The sequence below is a fragment of the Malus sylvestris genome, chromosome 9 (genome assembly GCF_916048215.2).
Source record: "Malus sylvestris chromosome 9, drMalSylv7.2, whole genome shotgun sequence".
NCBI lineage: Eukaryota > Viridiplantae > Streptophyta > Magnoliopsida > Rosales > Rosaceae > Malus > Malus sylvestris.
This window is the reverse complement of record NC_062268.1, coordinates 21256510-21274102: the sequence shown is the minus strand read 5'-3', so window position 1 is coordinate 21274102 and position 17593 is coordinate 21256510. Positions and strand designations below refer to the sequence as shown.

General features: G+C 35.3%; 3 protein-coding genes across 4 annotated transcripts; 1 reads left to right on the top strand and 2 right to left on the bottom strand.

Annotated features, from left to right (window-relative positions):
- Window positions 1-227: 227 nt before the first annotated feature.
- On the bottom strand, window positions 228-9623 carry LOC126633718 (uncharacterized). Of its 2 annotated transcripts, none has more exons than XM_050304291.1 (15): window positions 9306-9623; window positions 4358-4635; window positions 4050-4262; window positions 3862-3954; window positions 3660-3776; window positions 3110-3589; window positions 2882-2989; window positions 2708-2806; window positions 2388-2630; window positions 2075-2298; window positions 1821-1979; window positions 1608-1715; window positions 1454-1523; window positions 1283-1378; window positions 228-530 (listed from the first exon to the last, which is right to left on the bottom strand). In XM_050304291.1, the coding sequence occupies exons 2-15, from the start codon at window positions 4619-4621 to the stop codon at window positions 426-428; spliced, it is 2379 nt and encodes a 792-aa protein (XP_050160248.1). In that variant the 5' UTR covers window positions 4622-4635; window positions 9306-9623; the 3' UTR covers window positions 228-425. The 2 variants fall into 2 exon arrangements, with proteins under 2 accessions (XP_050160248.1, XP_050160249.1); XM_050304292.1 differs by having other exon boundaries at window positions 2075-2208.
- Window positions 5134-8521, bottom strand: LOC126633878 (uncharacterized). The gene is made up of 3 exons (XM_050304411.1): window positions 6066-8521; window positions 5854-5959; window positions 5134-5778 (listed from the first exon to the last, which is right to left on the bottom strand). Exons 1-3 carry the CDS (start codon window positions 8519-8521, stop codon window positions 5134-5136), a joined length of 3207 nt encoding a protein of 1068 aa, XP_050160368.1.
- Window positions 9624-12984: 3361 nt separating the features above from the next.
- Window positions 12985-14944, top strand: LOC126633719 (gibberellin 3-beta-dioxygenase 1-like). Its single transcript, XM_050304293.1, has 2 exons — window positions 12985-13623; window positions 14215-14944. Exons 1-2 carry the CDS (start codon window positions 13139-13141, stop codon window positions 14843-14845), a joined length of 1116 nt encoding a protein of 371 aa, XP_050160250.1. The 5' UTR covers window positions 12985-13138; the 3' UTR covers window positions 14846-14944.
- Window positions 14945-17593: the final 2649 nt, after the last annotated feature.

Genomic DNA, 17593 nt, shown 5'->3' with positions numbered 1-17593 from the left:
ACAGTGTCATGTATAGCTTTTAGAGACACCTAACAAGCGTCATTGAATTAAAAACGCGTGTCATCTATTTCAATTTGAGATGCAGAATATGTGTCATAAACAGAGGAATGAGCGTCATGGTATAGTAAACATGACATCTGTATAGCGTCATTTACCATAGCACTGCAGTGTCATTGAATATTACCAACGACACACAAAGCGTGTCATAAACGATTCAATACATGTCCTAAAATATGTATGATGACATATAAGAAGACTTACATAATTCATCCAAGAAGCAAGATATTTACCTCAAATTAAACAGTATTGCTTCATAAATTTGTAATTCATCCACTACCAAAGTATTACAAAAGACAATATAATGTGTAGAGTTTCCTACTAAAATAAAACTATAAGTTCACTTAATTTAAAATTTCACAAACCAGCTAATCTAGTGTTTCATCTATTGGGATGAAGTCATCAACATACTCAGCCCACTCTATTCTTAACGCATCAATTTCATGTTGAGTGTATGTAGCTTTTTCTTTGAACTGCAACAAATCACAACCAAAGAGAACATGTCAGGACAAAAACTAATTTCAATCATTTAACTAATAAGGAGGTGGTCAATTAGCATCAACTAGCCCAGAAAGAACAAGGGTTCTCTAGTCGTATTTTTGCTAATGTGTTTTTTTTTTTTCCACTTGGTATAGAGCTAATAAAACGTCAAGCGGTCTAGCAAAAGATTTAAACTTTAAAGGTCTCATCTTGATGGTAAATAACACCAAGCTCAAACACAACATGGCTTAACAAAATCAGCTCTGAACCTATTTATTTATCACATTCAAACGTAAACAAAAGATAGACTAGCATTACAATTTTATTGAAGACAAAAAAAAAAAATCAAGAATTAGAATCTGAATCCAGACAAGAAAAAAAAAACAAACTCATTGATGACTTGAATCAACTCAATACACGAATACCTAAGATGGTTTTGAAGAGCTAAAATCCAATTGGGCATCTTTTGGAAGATTCAAAAGTTCCAATTTCTATTGTAATTAACTTTAATTAAACACTACAAATCACGCTAACAACAATCCATCTCATCATCAATAGTGTGAACATTCAAGTAATTTAGTTCAGTTATGCCGATTTCCTTCATGGGTTGCCAATGATTTGAGTAAAAACCATGGTTAGCTGTAAATTAATTTGCCTGAACTATAAATTACCTACAAAGAACTAATACTAATAAGATAGTAGCGAATACACCCGCTTAAGTGCTCTTTGTAATAGTAGTACTAACCTTGGTAATAATTGAGCAGTTTGGATCATTAATGATTTCCTTCATGTATTTCATCACATAATATCCACATTCTACAGTTCCTTCTTGCAAAGGGCACTGCATATACAAATAAAAAAGAATAAAATGTAAGTTAGTCAGATTAATTTAAAGTCAAAACACAATGTTCCTTACCTTTACTACTTTCCAATTGATGTTTTTTCGACCCTTTATTCCCTTTTGAGCTTTAAACATCTTCAGTGCTCTGCACATAGAGGATAAGAACACATGAATATATACAAATCTTGAAATGCATGAAATAAAGACAAACATATATCCAAATACTTACAGTTCAACAATGTCCTTCATTCCAGGATCTATCTGTATCCAATTAAGCGAGTCCATATAATACACTAATTCCTCATAGGGGTCAATAATAGCCAACAACCAATGAAACCTACAAAACATAGATAATTGCATTCTTTATTACACAATGGTCAACTACTGATCTGTTAGGAACAAAAAATTCAAAACACATAGTACTAATAACCCTTTGTTATACGGAGCAAAAATTAATTGTCCTTTTTTGCAGTTCTGTAATCTAAGAGCCAGTGCATTTGATCTTTGTTCCTTTCTGCCAGCCTTTTGAGAGATTCTGCCAGGATCTACAAATCCAAACAATCCATCAAGATTGTTCTTCTTCAACGTTGACCAAAGTTGCCTACAAAAAAATGAGGCAATTAGTATCTTATCATTACCCAATGTGGATTGCATGCAATAGATTGTATTGTATATAAATTTAAGATTATGTCAAACCTGATGTAAATTGAAATGCAAACAGTCGATATTTCAGCCATAGAACAAAATTGAATGATGTCATCTCCACCAATAAATGTTGTGTGCTCATTTCCAAATAGATCAGATTCCATGATGATAGGCACTGTAACATCCTTATGCATGTTTTGAGCTATGAGCATAAGTGAACGTAAAGCCAAAGGTTGTTTTTGGGATCTTTGTCTGAGGGGAGGATTCGTTCTCGACTTTGCATAGATAGATTAATATAGTGAAATGAGACATATTAGTACTATAATTTTTTCCACATATTCATAAGAAAATCACGTAGGAGTACCTCATCATTTGTCACAACAAGATGCCGTGGCCAAGCTACGTGACTCCCAATTGCTTGTTTGATATTCACAGCTTCACAACTAGGTATTGGAAGAAGAGCATCTTCTTTAATTGCTACATCAATAGAAACACGTAGATTCATAGGCCCAAGTGGAACTCCATGTATTGGCCCGTCTAATGGAATGACTGATCCATATGCAACAATGTTACTAGCAGTGTCTATAGCGAGCTTGCACTGTTGTACCTTAAAAAAATATTTCATTAATAATCAACTACTGTTGGGATTATAGCATAAATAGGGAAGACATAAAAGGCATGTACCTTCTTGATATCAGATATTTTTTCCATGGAATTTGCAATTTTGTTTGTCTCATTATTGATGTTCACATCATATATGTTCTGTTGGTCACTTTGCTTTACCTTGAAAAATTAAATTTAATTAATAATCGCTACTTCAAATAGCCAAGAAGAACAAATACTGCAATGACTATGTACCTTGAAATACTTCTTGATATCACTTTCTTTTTCGTTTGAATTTGCAATTTTGTTCGTCTTTTCCATGATGTTCAAATCAGATATTTCCTGCATATCCTTTTGCTTGACCTAAGAAAAGTAAACTTAGATTAACATGCTACTATTATAGTTAAGAAGAACGAAACTTGCATGACTAGTACATACCTTCATAGCTTCAATCTTATCCATGGTTTTAGTATTCTTGCTAACCTTTTGTTTCACTCTCTTCTTAGACATGATTTCCGGCACATCGTCATGTTTCGCTCTCTTCTTAGACATGATTTCCACCAGATCACCCTGTTTCACTTTCTCAGTAGATGTTTCATTTTTTTCTTTCTTTGCTGTGCAACTAGCTTTCTCAGAAATATGATTGGACTGTACCACATTAGATTGGACTAACTCTTGCATCTTGCTCAACTGATCTGGAGTTAACAAAGAAGCAATCAAATTGAACTTCTTATTTAACTCCTCAATGTGTAAACTTTGCTGCTCCAAATGTGTTTGCATCATTTGTTGTTGACTCGATTGAGTTTTGCATCTTGGAGTCTTGAAGTACAATTTATGACTGATGCCAGTTCCAACACCTCTTACACGACCCGAATATTCAGGTGTTTCCAAAGCAATTGTCAATATGTCATTACTACCAGACGTTCGCAAAGTCCCATCTTCAACGGCCTTAGTTACTTCATCCTATAACAATTGGCATTAGTATGAAATACATCAATTAAGTATCTTTCCCAACCTTACACATAAAACTTACTATTTTATCAGCGCGTACTTTCACCATCTCATTCGTATAGTTTCCCTTTTTATCAACACGCCCAAGCTTCCAAAGCACTGATCGGTCAATGTCAGCAGTGATTCCATAAGCTGATTTCTATTTGGATGAACATATCAAAATTAGATCAGATAGTTTTTATTTGTATGATAATTAAATGAATACAAAAGAAACAGGACATTACTATTTGTTCTTCCAATCTTGCATAGCCTTTTCTAGAAAGTCGATGAGGGTACTTATGCTTAGCTCGCCTCCTCGATTGTTCTTCATGGATTTTCTATCAAATGCAATTCAATAATTAGTCTTTAATAATAGCAAAACACAATATTTACCAAATGCTTCTTACTTAATTTTGAAATCATATATACGTACCATATGCTTCTCTGTCAATCTCGACCTCACAAATTCATCCCATACCGGCTGACGAATGAAATCATAGATTTCTGGTGGTTTCTTTAAGACTTCAGGTTGATCTTTGAACTTTAATATGTACTCACATGTTAGACTACTCTTGAACGTTCGCCATGTCTTTGCAGCACTCTTCAAAACATCCGCTCTGCTGTTTGAATGTACTATAAAGGCTTTCTACAAATGCATAATAGAAATTAATCATTACTTTCACAAAGTCGTACAGATGTAAAAGCTTTTTTTTTTTTTTGTTTAATTTTTTGGAGACATACCTGGACCATGTCCCAAATCTTTTTTTTATAAGATGACTCTACTTCTTTCCAAGTTGGAATTGTAATTGGAACTGTGGTACGCGCCATAACACCAATAAAACTAGCTAGTTTTGCTCCTGCAAGTCCACACGGTTGTCCTTTACTGTTATATCCAACCTCCAACCGATCCCCATCACTTCTACCTTGCACCAACTCTTGCAATTGAGTTGCACCTCTTGGTTTCCTTGTTACAAAATCTTGTTCATCTTCTTCTGAATCTGTCATTTCATCAAGATATTCTGCAAGATTCATTTAAAATCAAGACAATGATCAAATTAGTAAGATGAGGAAGAAAGAAATATAAAGAACCTTAAAGGTAATGTTTGGTTCCTTCAATGAACCTTAAACGGATAGGCTCATGCCAATATTTGGTTGAGGAAGAAAGAAAAATAAAGAAATAGGGCAATTGACCATTCTCCAAAATCATAAAACCAACCTTCATTCAATTCAATTCCAATGTTCATTTCAATAAACAAATACTCCCTAAGTGACAATTGTCAATACTCGAAAAAACATAACAACATGAATTCAACTCCCATTTCCACAAACATTTTCATCATACTTCATCTCAGCCTAATAATCTCTAAAAAATTAAGCCTTACCAATAAGTAACAACTAAACAAGATAAATCCAAAAGTATGGAGAAAATATAAAGTCCTAATGTAATTTTAAAATATGCATTCAACATAGCATTCAATAACATATGAAATAGAGTAGATATTCCTCTGAGTGATATACTATGTATTTTCAACCCAAATGCCTTCGCAGTCATCCCGCATGTAGATATCATCAGACTCCTCAGTTAGTACATCAAATGACTCAACGGGTGGCAATTTAGTAGTAAGACATTCACATTCAATTATAGTATCTCCTAGCTCATCATCATGTAGCCAATCATACTGAGGCCCTGGCAGTACAACCGACCACCTTGAATCCTCTGGATCTGCAATGTAAAATATCTGCTTCACTTGAGTAGCTAAAACAAAACTATCTGACTTATGTCCAATTTTGTTGAGGTCAATTAATTTGATCCCAAACTCTTCTAATCTGATGCCACTTTTATTTTCAACCCAATCACACTTAAATACTACACGCGTGAATGCGTTATAATTAAGTTCCCATATCTCTTGAATCACCCCATAAAAAGTCATATCTACGATAATAGGATTCTTATCCTTAGCGCTTGAAATTTGCATCGTATTGGCCACTAAGCTTACTCCACTATTTTGAGTAACTTGTGAATCATCACGAGACTTAGTGTGAAAATTACAACCATTAACGGAATATCCAGAATATTTTGTTACTTCATCTCGAGGGCCATGTGCTATCCATCTCAAGGTTTCGGATATGTGATTATTAGGGACATTAAGCTCATCCTCAACCTGCATATGTTTGCATAATTAGTTTGAGTTCATAAACAAAACTGTTAGTACATAAGTACAATGCGAGTTTAATACCTTTTTTTGCAGCCAATAAATGAAAGTTCGATTATGTTCATCCTGAAGCCACTTCAAATTTTTTGATTTTTTGGGGTGCTCCTTAATCAAGGATTTCTTATGCTCCCTGATAATTAACATTGAGTTGGTCAAAAGGATAGGAAATGTTGTAAGTAAATGAAAAAATAATGCTAAGTTAAACTATATAAATGAGTATGAGTGGTTGAACTTACTTGATATAAGGTTCCACTTCAAGTGTGTTATCCAAAACATAGTGATGTGCTTGCTGCCAATACTTTTTATCCGCCTTCAAAAATTTTCCAGCCGATAATGGATGGCCAACATCTTTATGATGTGAACGAATCTTCAACGGAATTCCAATTGGGTCTACCCCTGATAAATACTCGCTACAAACCTCTATAGCTTCTTCTGCAATATAACATTCAACCATACAACCCTCTGGACGATATTTATTTCTCACATAACCCTTTAATATTTTCATGTACCTTTCAAAAGGGTACATCCAACGAAAATAAACCGGGCCACATAAGCGAACTTCCCTAACCAAGTGCACTGTGAGATGGACCATTATATCAAAAAACGAAGGTGGAAAAATCTTTTCAAGCAAGCACAAAGTAATCACCAACTCACTTTGTATTTCATCTAACCTTAAAACATCAACTGTTTTGCTGCATAAGTGACTAAAGAATAGACAAAATCTGGTGATAGCATATCTTACATGCTTTGGCAGTACTGCACGAAGTGCCACAGGAAGTAGTTGCTGCATAAGTATATGACAATCATGAGATTTAAGATTAAACAGTTTCAGCTCCTCCATTGACACAAGGTTTCTGAAATTTGAAGAATATCCTGATGGGACCTTGAGTTCGGACAATGCTTTGCAAACTGAAATCTTCTCAGCCTTAGATAATGTATAAGGTGCTGGGGGAAGAAATGTTTTGTTATTTCCATGTTTTGGTGCCAAATCCGTACGTAGACCCAAAGCAATTAGATCATTCCGGGCTGCGACGCCATCCTTTGTTTTTCCAGGAATGTTAAGTAATGTACCATAGATACTCTCACAAACATTTTTCTCAATGTGCATAACATCTAAACAATGTCGAACATGGAGTGACTTCCAATATGGTAAATCAAAGAAGATTGACTTCTTTTTCCAACGAGTTTGAGCATCAGCCTTTTTATCAATTACTTTTGCCTTTGTTCCACTCCTCACCTTCCTTTTTCCAAGGAGATTTACATTCTTCTTACCCCATGATATTTTGATTCCTTCAACTTCATGCAATATTTCTTCCCCGCTCAACGGAGATGGAGCTAACCCAAACTCTTGAGTACCATCAAATGGTTTTTTTTGTTGTCGGTAATGATGATTTTGTGGTAGGAATCTTCTATGACCAGTAAAGATTACCTTTCTCCCTAACTTTAGCCATTTAGAAGATGTTCTATCACCACATATAGGGCATCCAGAGTATCCTTTCACACTACACCCACATAAGTTTCCATAAGCAGGAAAGTCATTGATGGTCCATAATAACACAGCCCTTAACATAAAGTTCTCCTTATTGTATGCATCATAAGTTTCAACACCAATCTCCCATAGAGTTTTTAAGTCATCAATAAGTGGTGCCATATAAACGTCAATATCATTACCTGGTTGCTTAGGGCCGGATATTAACAGTGTTAACATCATAAATTTTCGCTTCATGCATAACCATGGTGGAAGGTTGTAAGTGACCATAATCACTGGCCAACAACTATATCTACTGCTTAAAGCACTATGGGGATTAATCCCATCTGTTGAAATTGCTAGTTGGAGATTTCTTGGGTCATCACCAAATTCTGGCCACATGTGGTCAACAAGCTTCCATGAGGGAGAGTCAGCCGGATGACGCAACTTACCATCAACTTCTCTATCTTGGGCATGCCATATCAAATTCTTTGCTGTCTTTCTATTATAAAACATTCTTTGAAATCTTGGAATAGGGGGAAAATACCATAGTACCTTTGCAGGTACCCCCTTACTAGGCTCCCTAGAACTTTTGTTAACCTTCCATCTAGAAAAACCACATGTAGGACATGCAATTGCATCTAAATGCTCTTTCCTGTATAGGATGCAATCATTGGGGCATGCATGTATTTTTTCGTACTCAATTCCGAGAGAAAACAATGTTTTTTTTGCTTCATACACAGAGGGGGGTATTTCATTCTTCTGTGGGAGCAAAACTCCTAAAAATTCTAGTAAATCTGCAAATAGTTTATCACTACACCCATTCTTTGCTTTTATATTGTACAATCTGACCAAGGTTGATAACTTTGTGAAGTTTGAACCAGGGTATACAGGCTTCTCTGCATCCTCTAACAACTTCTCAAATTGTTTAGGATTTGACGCAAAATGATCATAAGCTGCTTCCACCATCCCGATAATGTTATCTTCAACTATTTCTTCCCGATTACTCATTTTCTCATTCTTACTATCTGGAACAGCTTCTCCATGCCAATACCATGTACAATAACTTTGATCTATACCATTGAAAAAGAGATCCTCTCTTATCTCTTTAACCGTCCTTGATTTAATGTTACCACATTTTAGGCACGGACAACGTATGTAGTTAATATCAGTAGCGTGAAGCATCGCATAATTCAAAAAGTTTTCAACCCCTTCAGAATACATTTGTGATCTTCTATCCATAGACATCCAAGATTTATCCATCTAAAACAGATTGTAAATGCAAGCCAAAGGTCAAGTACGTATGTGTGTGTAAATGCAGGCTAAAGATAAAAAAGAATTTATTACTTCTTGAATTATTTACAGCTATAGTAAATGCAAGCCAAAGGTCACGTATTGTGTGTGTGCACATAGATTTGCATGTACATATGTGTGTGTGTATAGCAGCGTATAAATAGACGAGAGTGAATTCAAGACAAACTGAACATAAAGCTCATTTATCCAATGTGCACTTGTGGGTTAGATATGTGTGTCTGTCTACCTACAAACAATTGAATGCATTGATAGACACCATACTGCTATTAGCCAACACGAGTTATTATGTCCAGTTCATATGTCACATAAGACCATAAACAGAGCTTATGAGGAGTTTTATCAAACATGTGGTGTGCTATAAGCACCAACTCCCACAAGAACACACAATCTAAAGATTAAAAAAAAAACAAGAAGATAAAAGTAATAGTTAATCTAATTCAGAATTGGTATTAAGGGGATGACAAAGTTATTAAAAAAAAAAAAAACAAAAAACAACGATCATGGCAATGACTAACCAAATCAAATCAAATAATCAATCTCAACTACAATTTGTACAACAACTACTTTAGCAAATGACAAGGCTAAACTAAAATCTGTCCAGCCACATAGCTCCAAATAATCCATACAACTTCACAAAAGAGATTAATATATAAATTATTTTCTAGAAAACCCATAACCATTCCAACAAACTTACCTTACACAATTAGGTTTTGAGTGAAATTTGGGGAAGACAATCAATCTGGTTGATGAAGGCTGGGCGTCCCAGAGAGAGAGAGAAAGAGAGGGAGAGATAGAAAGACAGTGAGTGTTCGTGATGAAGACTCTGTGATGAAGACTCTGGGCGTCCCAGAGAGAGAAAGACAGGGAGAGATAGAAAGACAGGGAGTCTTCCGCCATGAGTCGTGAGGGTTGATATTTCATTCTCTATCTGGGAGTTGGCCTGGGACTGGGAGACTGGGAGTGGGTTGGGTAGTGGAGCAAATGAGTCGTGAGGGTTGGGAAGTTTTGATGAATTCGCATACCAGTCTTTTATTTTAGTTGCGTTTATAAATCTTTCCCGTTGGTTTTTTTAGTTGCGTCATCGATTTATTTTAATAACGTTTTTAATAAAAAAATGTCATTAAAAATTTTTATAAGTGTCATAAAAGCTCTATTTTGTAGTAGTGTTTCCTTAGAATTAAGTCACGTTAATTTCTTGTTTTGTTTTATGGAAAGAAAAAGATAAAAAAGAGAAAGTATAAGGGGATACAAATAGGAGGGAATAGAATCTTACTCCTAACCGTTGACATATCTATCTATACACACACACATATAAAAGAAGAAATAAATTGAATTTTGAACCCTCTCCAACTTCTAAAACAACTGGAGGAAGTTTCTCTAGTAATATTTATTATTGAATCTTTCTGAATCAATTATTTTTGGTGACCGTCGCGTATAACGACCCGACCTTGCCATGTTTGTAGCACGAGATCTGCACATGCATGCAGAATGAGTTTATATATGCATGTGGTGGTGAACTCACGAGCACATGTCCCATGCATGATATTTATGTTCATCTCTCATGAGACATTAGAGATGGCAAAAGATAGGGTTGGGATGCATGACTCATATGGCATCATAATAAAAAGATCTCGATTTCTATTGTGCCTCAATAACAACCACAAAAATAAATAAATAAATATAAAAAAAGGAACAGAAAGAGAAACAAGAACTTTCCCAACTTGCCATGGAAAAATTAAAGTGTAAACCGTAGGCTATAATATTCACACACTTTTTATTTTTTTTATTTTTTACATTTCACATATCTTTGTTAATTTTTGTACATTGATCATTTTCAATTCATTTGATTCGACAACTGAATATTGAAAGGAGTGCGTGATAAGTAAAATTGAGTGTGAAGATCACCACCCTAAACTATAAACCAAGGGACGAGTGATTTGAAACCAAAACAAAAAGACCCATTAAACGTTTGTTTTGAAAAACCCCCAAATATGTTTGTTAGCGTTGGACCTTAGGAGCTCATTGGAGTCATTTGGGGCAAACAAACTGCCAATGTAAAACCAAAAGAGCCTTTACTACTTTTCTTGGAAATGACCAATGATACAAGTGATAGCAATGGAGAATTAATTTAATTTCCATTTTCCACCCTTGATTGTATTTGGCAGACATAATCACCCTTCTCGTTGGAGAGGAAAATTGAAAAGGGATGCATTATTCAATTAAAGCGTAACATGTGTTACAAAATTTTATTATGAAAATTTCAACTTGACAGAGTCTGCTACAAGTGGTAAAAGTCCGTAGCCAAGATTTTTCCCTTCCGTATGATTCCCACCAAGTGTCAGATGTCGCTGATCGTACAGGCTCCCAGTTTGTTTAGCATCCGTCTCCCACCAGGTGTTATCCCGTTCACCTCCAAACCCTTCCACCCGGAACAAGGCCAGGACCCTGACGAACCTTTATTTCATCGCACAGTCCTTTGTTGAGTGACGAATTTCATAATTTCGTCACGCAGTGTCTTTTTTCATGACCTTTGCGCGACGATTGCTGCACAACGAAGATTTTGTCGCCTAATTTCTTATGCAACGGAATTTCTCTTTGCACGACCAAGTGTCCTTCATTGCGGAAACTGTTAAATGTAGTAGAGAAACCGTGTACACTACTAATTGTCTTCTTGCATATATAGTTATATATATGGATGCCTTAATGACAAGAGAACTCTAAAACGAAAACCTGTTGGTTCCATGGACTTTAGAGAAGCTTCATCACTGTCAAAAAGGGGCAATTTGGTCATGTATAATGGGGTTGTTCTGTTGTGAAAGGAGATTAGGACTAAGATTGAGAGGAGGAGGTGTGTTGATTAAGATGTTTTTCTAATTGAGGACAAGACAAGGGCACATGGAGAGTGGAAGTGTCCCCTCTTCTCCTCAAAACTTCTTTGGTTTGAGAGGGTACTATGCCTCTCAGTTCCCTTATTGTAAAGACAACATGGTCCTTTTCATTTTTGTTCTTTCCCCTGTCCAATGGACATACCTTACCCTCTCCTTTATATACATTTTTGTCCCCTTCCTCACTACTCAGCTAACAATGAAACCTTGATACAAAACGAACACCCTCTTCACCACACTATATTTCTCTAGCTAATTATATATATATATAAAATTATATTTCACGTCCGTGATGATATATAAAAATAATATGAAAACAAAATAGTATATTCCTAATTGCACAGTAGAATCTGTCTTCACACACTCAACTTGTCATATCTCTCTCAACTGGGACACATTACTTTACTGAAGGATAAAGATTAACATAAAAGTTTGAAAGAGAAATGGAAAAGAAAACACAAACTAATAGATAACTTGATTGATTCCACTTATTAATTCATATGGGAAGGGCAATTAATTACTAAAGAGAGACGCAATTAAACACTAACCAAACAATTACGTACTAAAGAGATAGATGAGCTTTCTACCCAAAAAAAGAGAGATAAAGGAACTAATTAAGACAATGCGTGAACTTGTTTAATTTTCCAGAAACATATCAATAGCTTTGTTGGTACAAGGGCATATTTGAAGCACGTAACCCACCAAACTAGTTGTTGATAGAGTGATGATATTTATATCTTAGGGCTAACTATATTTCCCACCCTTTATGTTTGGGATGATTTTCAAAATGGATCACGAGGTTTCAATTTGCTCATATTGCCTCTTAAAGTTTTGAAATTGTATCAATTTATACCTTTGACTCATAAATTATTTGAATCTTCATTAAATTGATGACATGATGAACATAAAACCCTTAACTGGGTTAACATGTACGCTATATTTGCACCACATAACCTAAAAAACTCATCAGTTTAATGCATAACTAGATGTTCAAATATAGGAAAGGTGTAAATTGCTATAATTTCAAAATCTTAGAGGGTAATATGAGAAAATTAAAACCTCATGGTTCAATTTAAAAATCACCTCAAACTTTGAAGGTGTAAAATATAGTTAGCCCTGTATTCTACAAATAAATGCGTGAACTCTTCAAATAAAAATTAATAAAAAGAAGAAATACATGTAGTAATTTTCTTGAAACTTCTAAGCACATGAAATTATATTTTGGTTTTAGCTTTCCAAACATACCACTCTATTGCGAGTGGCCCTCTACCCCAGTGATGAAGAGCAGCGTTATCCTTGCATCATGGTAATCGCCTCCCTAATCTAATATCTAATTTAATAAATATATGGTTTGAACAAAAAAAAAAAAAAAAAAAAAAAAAACCATATCACTCTGTTTTGGGGTGGAGGGCTTGGGCAACATGTCACTATCTTGTCCGCCATCTCTATATATATTCACTAAACCTTATCTTTCTTTTATATCATCATTCTATGTTTTCAAGCAACAAGTACTACCACCATTATACTTGTTTCTAACCCTATCTCCAAAATCTTCAGAACGCCCTTAATTTTCTTCTAACCACACAAAACACAGCCCCCATCTCTCTCTCTCCAGTTGAACACAAAAACTCTACTTATCAATATGCATTTAAAACTTTCTGATGCCTTCAAATCCCACCCTGTCAACCTCCAACTCAAACACCCAGATTTCAACTCATTACATGAATTGCCAGACTCCTATGCATGGACAAACAATGATGATCACTACCCATCTTTCCTAACCTCATTTGGGGCAGACGATTCTGTTCCGGTCATCGATCTCTCTGACACCAATGCTCTTAAGCTCACAGGCCATGCATGTAAGACTTGGGGAGTCTTCCAAGTCACTAACCATGGCATCCAACAGAAGCTTCTTGATGACATTGAATCCGCAGGCAAAAGCCTTTTCTCTCTAACAGTCCAGCAGAAGCTCAAAGCTGCCCGATCGCCAGATGGCATTTCCGGCTATGGTTTTGCTCGGATATCTTCTTTTTTTAAGAAGCTCATGTGGTCGGAGGGTTTCACTATTGTTGGCTCACCAGTTGACCATTTTCGCCAACTTTGGCCCCAAGATTACGACAAATTCTGGTATTAATCACATTAATTCAATAACATCAGTAGTAATATATATGCTTCATTTGTTTTTTTTGGGTTCTTCTTTTGGGTGGAGAATACTATATGGCCATGTAGGCAAAATGCCCATTTTTCTGTACCATAATGCAAGTTGCAAAAGATTACAGTGATGAGAGCTATGGACCCACTAAGAAGATTTGGTGCGTGAGAATATCCAACATGGCCTCTTTGAGACTAGGAGTTTTGAAAGAGCTAAAAGCCTATAAGTGTTCTTTTGACAAATAAAATTGTTTAGTTACTGCTATGACAAAAAAATAAAAATTTAAAAAAAATTGTGGCTCGTAAAGGCACTTTCTGAATGCTTCTTCAGAACGCACGTCTAAGTGTTGTTTCATAAAGGACTTTGATTTTTTTTTTAATTATTCATTTTTATGTAAATATTTCATCCCATTTTTAATAAAAAAAACTTTAAGCAAAAACGGTTATGAGTGCATGTGCACTCTAGAGATGCAGTCCCAAAGAGACTAAATCTTCTTAATATCATCTTTGTTAGTTATGTATTATACAATGTTTTGATTTTTATTTTCTCTTGTTTTGTTCTTGCAGCAATATCATTGAGGAATATGAGAAGGAAATGAAAATGCTTGCTGGGAGGTTGATGTGGCTTATGCTTGGCTCACTAGGCATATCCATGGAAGATATCAAATGGGCTGGCTCGAAAGGTGAATTCAAAGGTGCATCAGCTGCCTTACAATTGAATTCTTACCCCGCTTGTCCAGAGCCAGATCGGGCCATGGGTTTGGCTGCACATACGGATTCTACCCTCCTCACAATCCTCTACCAAAGCAACACTAGTGGTTTGCAAGTGCTTCGGGAGGGCACCGGGTGGGTCACGGTTCCACCAATGCCCGGTGCTTTGGTGATCAACGTTGGTGATCTCTTCCATATAATATCTAACGGGTTGTACCCAAGTGTCCTTCATCGGGCAGTTGTGAACCGGACCCAACATCGTCTATCTATCGCTTACTTGTTCGGCCCCCCGGCCAGTATCCAAATCTCACCCCTATCAAAATTAGTAGGTCCAAGTCATCCTCCTCTCTACCGCCCAATTAGTTGGAATGAGTACCTTGGCACTAAAGCAAAGCATTTCAATAAGGCACTTTCATCGGTCAGACTTTGTGCTCCTCTAAATTCATTAGTAGATGTAAATGATCACAACAGCGTAAAAGTCGGCTAGATAAATAATTTTTTTACATTTTCTACAAAGGAAGTACAATTTGTTGATGTGAATTTTCTGCGCTTTTTCCAATATATTGGTTGGCCATGTTCTTGGGGATTCTCGGATTTCATGTCTTGGACCACTGTAGGCTGCGACACAAAAAAGGAATAAACAAAATAAAATTAGACATTACATTCCAATGGAAAATTTGAATAAGAAAATCTGCAAGAGCCAAAGCAAATGCATCAAATATATTAAATCAAGTCATATAAAGGGATGCAACAAGGAGCCCCTCTGGTTGCTAGTGTCCTTTGTCCTAGGGTTTGAAAGAGATAGAAGGAAAATTGCTCAATTTGAATATTCCAATAAGAGACATGTAAACGACATTTTATCTATGCCCAGGATACAAAGGGAGATCCCCTCCAAAGAATAAGACATGAATCAAAATAAAAACGGTAAGTTGCATGCATGCTAATGTTTTAGCTAGACTAAATTTGCAAGCTAAATTTGTAAACTAAATAATGTGCACCAATGAGAAATAAGCATGTAAAACAACATTTTAGTGATAATCCAATCATTAAATTTCATGTTATTTAATTTACATATTTAGTCTCCTAGCATTCCATTCTCATAGAGCTTTGAAAATGATGTTGAAAAATGAAATCCAATGGACAAATAAAACCCCATCCTTTATTTCCCACAGATATATTAAAAGTTAGAAAAGTAAAATATGAAGATATGAATGTCTCGAAATAAAAAGGGTAAGTTGCATGCATACTCATGTTAGCTAGATTTAATTTGCAAATTAAATTTGTAAACTAAATGATGTGCATCAATAAGAAATAAACACGTTAAACAACATTTTAGTGATAATTCAATAATCAACTTTTATATCATTTAATTTACATACTTAATCTCTCTAGCATTATCCTAATTCGACAAAGCTTCGTAGAAAAATGAAATCCAATGGAGAAATAAAACCCCATCCTTTATTTCCTACAGATCTATTAAAAGTTAGAGTAATGTTAGAGAGATTAAATTTGTAGACTAAATTAGCAAACCAAATGATATGTCACAAATAAAAAATGAGCACGTTTATCAATGATTAAATAATAATCAAATTACCAACTTCTTTTTGTTCATAAAATTCAGTCTACAAATTTAATTACTCAAAAGTAAAACATAAAGCTATGAATTGCAATGATTGCCATGTTGATCTCAAGAATGTCAGGCCACAGTTGTCGCTTTTGATAATCGCCTTTTGTGTGATTGAACTCAATAAATGGGAATGCATAATTATTTTGCAAAAGACATAAACATATATATTGTCAGGCATTCTCTATGCCCTAAATTGTCCTGTGTGCTGCATGAGCTGATGGCATTGCATCTGCCCACCACGTGCTTCTGGGCATGGCTAGCAACCAACCCTAAATTGTTGGCTTTCCATTACAATCATGGGACGAGGCAGTTTTTTTACCTTTTTGGCTTAAAATGTTTTCTATTTTCTCATATTTTCTCAATTAAACTACGTTTGTAGAGCTATTGCTAGGTTTTACCATAAAGTACTTATAGCTGTTTGAGTTGGACATAATTAAGAATGGATAAAAACATAACAAATTGAAGGACCATGCGGTCTTGGTTCAAAAATTCAAACTAGGAAGAAAGGCCATATCACGATTTCTAAGGTGCGGATTGAACTTTGCGGACCTTAGGTGTGGACCAAATTCGTTCGTTCGTTGGATCAAATCCGAACGGTTAAAAACAGATCTATCAAAATGAGCTTACGATAAAATCTAGTCCTAAATGACCCGTCATTATCTAAAAGCGGTACCCACTGTTTTAAAGTTTGGTATTTAAACTTTCCCTCTCTCACCAACAGTGAACTTAAAGCAAAACTCTCATCTCCTGCAAGCCATTTGAAATTCCTACCTCTCGAAAACTTCGTACCTGTTCGAAAATTTCCTTGCTATTCGAAACCCATTGGTTGGTACTTGTGTTGTGCTTGTCATTACTAACCTCACTGCAGTTCCACGCAAATGTTTAGAAAATCAGGCGATTTTGGTTCGAGGGAGTCCAGTTGGTTCCACAGAAAGGACGTGGTGCTTGCTTGATTCGAGTTGGGTTCACAGTCCTTGCTTTCACAATATTCAACATCATACATCATTCCCCAAAGTAAATTTGAAATTTGGTAGTTAGGAAATTCGGAACCCTAAAAATAAATTATGTTGTTTATGTAAATTTGATTAATTAATTTAGTTTTTAATGTTAATTATGCATGTTGAAATTAGTTGAAATTGGTGGATATTTGTGGAATATTTGGGAAATTTGTGATAGATGTGGGTTTATGAAATGTTGTTGACAGGCTGTGTATAAGGGCTAGGTTGTTAACTATTGTTTTGTTGAAGTTATATTCTTGAGTTGGTATTGATTTGTGTTGAAATATTTTTTAATTTTATCAATTATCTTGATATTTCTTAAGTCATGAAGCTCTATTCATAGTATATGTATTGTTATGAAAACTTGTTGATAGATTTTGTTAAGTGTATATATTGTTGAATTTGGTTGTCTTCATGGTATATATTGTTAAATTTGGTTGTGTTGAATGTTTGTATTGTTATGTGTATATGAGATGGCAACTCAAGGGGTTCAACTAGCAATAAAAGAGGAAGAATTGTATAGGGGAAGAACCTTTCTCAAGCAAGTCAAGTGCTAGGAGTCATGCGTCAAAAGTTTAATGACACACAGCTGGTTGCCTTTAGGACATCA

Excerpts from the sequence above, each read along its gene's own strand:
- LOC126633718 (XM_050304291.1), bottom strand. The coding sequence starts at position 4,621 with ATGACAGATTCAGAAGAAGATGAACAAGATTTTGTAACAAGGAAACCA. Across the intron at positions 3,777-3,861 it reads CAAGATTGGAAGAACAAATA|AAATCAGCTTATGGAATCAC; the intron begins GTAATGTCCTGT and ends TCATCCAAATAG. Across the intron at positions 2,631-2,707 it reads AAATATCTGATATCAAGAAG|GTACAACAGTGCAAGCTCGC; the intron begins GTACATGCCTTT and ends TATTTTTTTAAG.
- LOC126633878 (XM_050304411.1), bottom strand. The coding sequence starts at position 8,521 with ATGTATTCTGAAGGGGTTGAAAACTTTTTGAATTATGCGATGCTTCAC. Across the intron at positions 5,960-6,065 it reads GAAGTGGAACCTTATATCAA|GGAGCATAAGAAATCCTTGA; the intron begins GTAAGTTCAACC and ends GTTAATTATCAG. Across the intron at positions 5,779-5,853 it reads TTTATTGGCTGCAAAAAAAG|GTTGAGGATGAGCTTAATGT; the intron begins GTATTAAACTCG and ends AAACATATGCAG.
- LOC126633719 (XM_050304293.1), top strand. The coding sequence starts at position 13,139 with ATGCATTTAAAACTTTCTGATGCCTTCAAATCCCACCCTGTCAACCTC. Across the intron at positions 13,624-14,214 it reads CAAGATTACGACAAATTCTG|CAATATCATTGAGGAATATG; the intron begins GTATTAATCACA and ends TTGTTCTTGCAG.